Below are 6,448 nucleotides of genomic sequence, written 5' to 3'. Positions count from 1 at the left end.
CTTATGCAGGAAGATTGGTGATGGTTCAAGCTGTGCTTACCTCTCTTTACACCTAAAGGAGTTCTGAGGCAGATTGATAGCATTTGTAGGAACTACCTTTGGGATGGATCTTGTATATATGTGAGAACCCCCTTGGTTAATTGGGACCAGGTTTGTACCCCCAAAAATGAGGGTGGACTTGGACTTACAAATAGCTTTACTTGGAACACAGCTACAATGGGGAAGTTGGTATGGTGGATATATAGCAAGCCTGACAGTTTGTGGGTTAAATGGGTGCACCAAATTTATATGAAAGGCAATGAGTGGGTTAATCACAATCCTAGGACTCACGTGGGTGGAAACTGGAAGACAATCTGCTCAGTTAAGGATGTTTTCTCTGCTGGGTACAGCAATGGTTGCTGGCTTGTAGACATGAAAGGTTACACGGTCAGCTCAGGTTATGAGTGGCTAAGGCAGAAAGATCAACAGGTTGGGTGGGCAAGGTTAATTTGGAAGAGCTGGATGGTACCTAAACACAGTTTCTTCTGTTGGCTTATGCTCAGGAAGGCTTTGAATGTCAAAGATAAACTCTTTAGGCATGGTGTTACTGTTAATGACCAGTGCTGCATATGTGACAATGGGAAGGAGGATATCTATCATTTATTCCAAGAATGCAGGTATACCAAAATTGTGTTGGAGGCTATATGTTTATCCCTGCAAATCCCAGTTCCAACTGGGAATGGTATTATTTGGATAGGTAGAAGGAAATGGCCGGCTTACAAGAAGAATGTTTGTACACTTGCGTTCATGGCAATGTACTATTCAATCTGGCAGCAACGCAATAGTGCCAGAACAGAAGGAATTCTACTGAAACCTGCTACGTTGATTACTCAAATTCTCAGATTGATGAAGGTTCAAGCAAGGGTGAAGCTGAATACGAAGAATTATGAACAAGAGATGAATTGGATCAATGCACTTATCATTGTATAATCTTTTAATGTAGTTTGATCCTATAAACCTAATTATTTAGCTTGTAATAGTCTTTGTGCTTAATGAGATTTCTTACATTTCACCAAAAAAAAAAAATTAAACAAAATAAGGAAGAAATCTTCATTCTTACATTGATTTTCGGATCAAAGGGCACAAGAGAGTTCTCCTACTCTCTTGTTCTTGAGCTCTCCTTAAATGGATGAACAAAGGATCCAAGTATAGAATCCCTCCCAAGGAATAATACCCAAGATATACTCTTAATAAAATTAATACTATTATTACTAGAACAATATTAATTTTGTATAAAAATTGACACAAAAATATTTTGGTCTCTCTATGAAAACCGGTTAAGAGAGGGAGGAGAAGAAACAAATATTTTATCTCTCTAAAATATTTTTATGATGAATGAATGAATGAATGTGCACTAGTCAATATTATAGTGTATATTTGGTAAACATAAGAAGAAAAACCAAGGTGGTTTTCTTCTCAAAACCGGGTGGAAGAGGGGGGAAAAAGAAGGAGCCAATGCATGCATAAGGTTGCCTTCACAAGAACAAGTAGGCTTGCATGGCTAGTATAAGGCAACCATGATCATGTTTTCCACTAACTCAATTAACATAATATATTGCTAATACTACCCCATTATTTCGGTCCAAATAGATAAAATGGACTCCATTTTATTTTTGTCAATTTGTCACATGTCATATGTCACATAAAATTGTTATGTATTTTTAACATATTAAACATCAATGTATTAATAAAATAAGTCATATACAAAATTGACTTAGTAATTCATAATTACTTGTACCAAAATATTTTACCAATTATAAATCACAACATCTTGTATTTATAATAATTTATTCATTCAATTGCAATTGTTTCCTTAAACAATAATTTCATCCAAGTTATAAAACAATTCGATCACTTAGACAGTATCTTATTTAATCAGATTATAATGAGATACGTAAATTTTACTTCCAAAAATCGTCCGTCAATTTTCAAGTAATTTAATTAACTCGTAACGTTATACGATTAATTAAATGATCAATTAAGAGTATTATTCTTTAGGTATGATCTAGGGGATCAACTGATCACCACCGTCGCACGACAGTAATGTCAAACTCTAGTCCGCCAATCATTACCGATATGTGTGGACCAGTTGACAGTAAAAAATACTTCCCAAATGTATTCTTTAAAATGAGACTTAAACATGTGATCATCATGATCAACAGTTGTGATCGCATTATTGTCGGAGGACACATATTCCAACACCTACTTATCCACCTGAAGAGGTGAACTCAAACCATGATCGTAGTTCGAAATGTTTTCTAAATTTGATTGGGTTTTGTGGTTGTATCCCTCATATATAAGAGAGACTGCCTACGTATCCACCTGAAGAGGTGAAATCAAACCATGCTCGTAGTTCAGGGGTTTTTTGTTTGAGTGCAAATGGATGTTGCCTTTGACAGATCAAAGGGCAATCGAAACGGGCAAGGTACCGCAACTTAAACTCGATAAAACATGCAATTTCAAATCAGAACACATTGAGGAACTTGACTTGAAAGGGTTAAGGTGGTCGCTAGTTGTAAAACTAGGGTGAGGTCGTTGATTATTACGGTTCAAGGGTAGTATTTTTTGAGTTGGTCTAGGTTGGTCGGGTTTGTAAAATCCTCCCCGTCTATGTCACTCACTCTCACTGTGCCCCCCGAAAGTATTTTCTTGACCAGGTACGGCCCGACACAGTTGGGTTTGAATTTCCCCCTCGGATCGACGGATAACGGTGCTCGAACCGACTTGAGGACCAAGTCGCCTTCCTTGATGTCCCTGGGTTTAACCTTCTTGTTGTATGCCCGTTGTATACGTCGTTGGTATAGTTGGACGTTGTGCAAGGCGTTGAGCCGCCGCTCGTCTAGAAGTGTGAGTTGTTCATACCTTCGACGGGTCCATTCCGCCTCAAGAACTTGACTCTCCAGTAGGATGCGCAGAGATGGGACCTCTAACTCTACCGGGTGAACCACCTCCATATCGTATGATAGGTAGAAGGATGTAGCGCCATTCGGTGTTCGAATGGAGGTTCGGTATCCCCAGAGTGCGAATGGGAGTTTGCTCGGCCAATCGCGGTAGTTGTCTTGCATCTTCTTGATAATGGTGACAAGATTTTTGTTCGCTGCCTCCACCGCTCCGTTGGTTTGGGGACGGTAGAGGGATGATCGGTGTTGTTTGATCTTGTATTTGTCCAGCAAGGCTTGTGTTTCCGCCCGGAAGTGAGAGCCTTGATCGTTGATGATTTCATGGGATACCCCATATCTGCAGATGATGTGTTTTTGGATGAACTTGGCCACTTGTTTGGCGGTCAAGACTGCATATGACTGTGCTTCTACCCATTTGGTGAAGTAGTTGATGGCGACAAGGACGAAGCAATGCCCTTTAGTGCCTATCGGGTTGACTTTTCCGATGATGTCGATGCCCCAGGTTGAGAAAGGCCAGGGTGATGTCATGGCGTATAAAAGGGATGGTGGTATGTGTTGTATGTTGGCGAAGATTTGGCCATTCTGGCAATGTTTGACGTAGTTACGGCAATCGGCTTCCATGGTGGTCTAGTAGTAGCCTAACCGCATGATCTTTTGGGTCAGCATCATTGCGCTCATGTGAGGGCCGCATTTTCTGTCGTGGACCTCTCCCATGACTTTTTTGGCTTTGTGATGGTCAATCCAATGGAGGAGAATCCCTTGGGGTGTTCTTTTGTATAAATGGTCTTGGTTTATCATGAATTGTGATTCAAGTAAACGGATGGCTCTTTGTCCTCTTGGATCAGAGTTAGGAGGGAATTCGTTTTTGGTTTTGTAATTGAGGATGGCTTGGTACCAGCGTTCATCGGGTAGGTTGACGAGCGCGGCAAGTTTTTCTAGGGCATCAGCAAATTAATTTTCCTCTCGTGGCAAGTGGAAGTAGTCGAATTGGTCGAAGAACTCGGCCTCTTGATTGATTTTTGCTCGGTAGGGAGCTAAGCTGTCACTTCGGATTTTCCATGATATGGATACCTAATTGATAATGAGTGAGGAATCGATGTGGACCCTCAGTCTCTTGATGCCAAGTGTTATGGCTGCTTGTAGGCCGATGAGGCATGCTTCATATTCGGCGGCATTGTTGGTGACGGCAAAGTCAAGCTTGACTGAGATTGAGGATTCCTACCTCGAAGCCTCTCAGATTAGATGCGCCATCAAAGTATAGGTCCCATGCGTAGGAGCCGGCACAAAGGATGTCTTCGTCAGGAAGTGACCATGTGTCGGTTGCTGAATCCTCGTGGACAGGATTTTCTGATAGAAAATCGGCGACTGCCCTTCCCTTGATATCCTTGAGGGGTACGAACTTGAGATCAAATTCGGACAGCATGGGTGTCCATCTAGACATCCATCCATTTAGTACGGGTTTTTCGAACATGTATTTGACTGGGTCCATCTTAGAATAGATGTGAACCGTGTAGCTGAGCATGTAATGTCGCAGCTTCTTTGTTGACCATACTAGGGCAAGGCATGTCTTTTCCAGTCGGGTGTACCTCGTCTCATACTCGATGAACTTCTTGCTGATGTAGTAGATGGCTCGTTCCTCATTGTCGACTCTTTGTGCTAACATAGCTCCCATGGCTGTGTCGGTGACTGGCGGGTATAGGGATAGGGGAATCCCTTATTGAGGTGGCATGAGGACATGAGGTTTGGATAGGATTTCCTTTATCCTTTCGAAGGACTTTTGACAGTCGTCATCCCAATCGGTGTGTTCGGAGGCGCGAAGCTTCTTGAAGATTTGTTCGCAAATTATGGTGAGCTTGGCTATGAAGCGGCTGATGTATTGAACCATGCCGAGAAATTCCCGAATCTCCTTCTCGTTCTTAGGCTGAGGCATTTGCATAAGGGCTTTGATTTTGGTTGGATTAATTTCAATGCCTCTTTTACTGACGACATGTCCCAAGATTTTCCGGAGGTGACTCCGAATGCACATTTCTGAGGATTTAGTCTCATGTCATATTTTCGCAGACGAGCGGAGAATTTCCGGAGGGCGTTGATGTGGCCGTCCCGTTCCTTTGATTTGACGATCATATCGCCGACATATACCTCTACCTCCTTGTGCATCATATCATGTAGGAGAGTGGTAGCGGTTCTTTGATAGGTAGCTCTGGCATTGATGAGACCGAAAGGCATGACCGTGTAGCAATATGTACCCCACTGCGTAGTGAATGTAGTCTTGTGCATGTCTTCCTCAGCCATTTTGATTTGGTTGTACCCAGCATACCGGTCTATGAATGATAAGAGGGCGTGCTCGGCGGTATTGTCCACCAGGATGTCAACATGTGGTAAAGGGAAATCGTCCTTTAGACTTGCCTTGTTCAGATCCCTGAAGTCGACGCAAACCCGAATTCACCCATTTTTCTTTGGTACAGGAATAATGTTGGCCACCCAGTCAGAATATTCAGACACTTTGATGAAATCGGCCTTGAAATGTTTATCCACTTCTTCTTTGATTTTCAGGGCCCATTCTGGGCGCATTCGGCGTAATTTTTGCTTCACGGGTCTGGCTTCGGGCTTAATGGGTATCTGATGCTCAGCAATTTCCCTGTCAATCCCAGGTATATCTCTGTAGGACCAGGCGAATACGTCCTTGTATTCGTGTAGGAGGTCAAGGAACTGTTGTCTTTCTGAGGGGTCAAGGGTTGTCCCTATCCTAAGTTCTTGAGGCGTGTTATCGGTTCATATGTTAATAGGTTCGGTCTCCTCAATGATGGGGGTCCTGGTTTCCCGTTTGTCAAGTTCTTTAGCTAAGTGAGGTGGGTAGTCACTCAAGTCAAATTCCTCATAGTCATTCAGAATTGCATTGCAGTTAAATTGAGACGAGTCATAAGCAAACATAGCATGCATTAAGTTGACACGAGCAAAAAGCTCGGACAGGACAGACATCTCATGGCCAGTCAGAGGAGACACAGCAGAGGAGGTGGCCCCTAGAACAGGCTCCAGGTTGTCACCATCCATGGGAATGGGGACGACCCTAGTTGACTCAGCCTCTGAAGCAGCCACAAGTTTGTGATAAAACAGTAGGAAGGGGACCTTGACCGGGACATCAGGAGTGTTAGGAGCTAAGACAGACTCTGACTCCGACTCAGACTCGGATTCTTCTTGACTTTCCTGTTTGAACATAGGGCCTTCTCCAGTTGTAATCTTGAGAATGCAGCCTTGGCGATCGGTCCACTTGACAATTTTACTCCAGCCTTGTGTAGCTTTCTCTGGGTCAGTATCAGAGATTAAGGCGGTGAGGTCAAACTGGTTGTCCCTCAGAGCAGTGTTGATGATGTCCTCATAGTCGAGGTGCTTGATGTTATCCTCTTCAAAGAGGAGAGTGTCAGCTTGTCCGTCTAGGCATGGGGACAATTTAGACTCGGTTGATGCAGCTTTGGTGTTGTTGGGGATGAAGTAGCAGTCCTGGAAGACTT

General features: G+C 43.0%; 1 protein-coding gene across 1 annotated transcript; it reads left to right on the top strand.

Moving 5' to 3' along the window:
* Window positions 1–216: 216 nt before the first annotated feature.
* Window positions 217–969, top strand: LOC141590233 (uncharacterized). Its single transcript, XM_074410839.1, has one exon. The coding sequence runs from the start codon at window positions 217–219 to the stop codon at window positions 967–969; it is 753 nt and encodes a 250-aa protein (XP_074266940.1).
* The last annotated feature ends 5,479 nt before the right edge of the window (window positions 970–6,448 follow it).

Source organism: Silene latifolia, chromosome 7, assembly GCF_048544455.1.
Source record: "Silene latifolia isolate original U9 population chromosome 7, ASM4854445v1, whole genome shotgun sequence".
Classification (NCBI taxonomy): domain Eukaryota; kingdom Viridiplantae; phylum Streptophyta; class Magnoliopsida; order Caryophyllales; family Caryophyllaceae; genus Silene; species Silene latifolia.
Note: the sequence above shows the minus strand (reverse complement) of the source record. Positions and strands in the feature narration are given on the sequence as shown.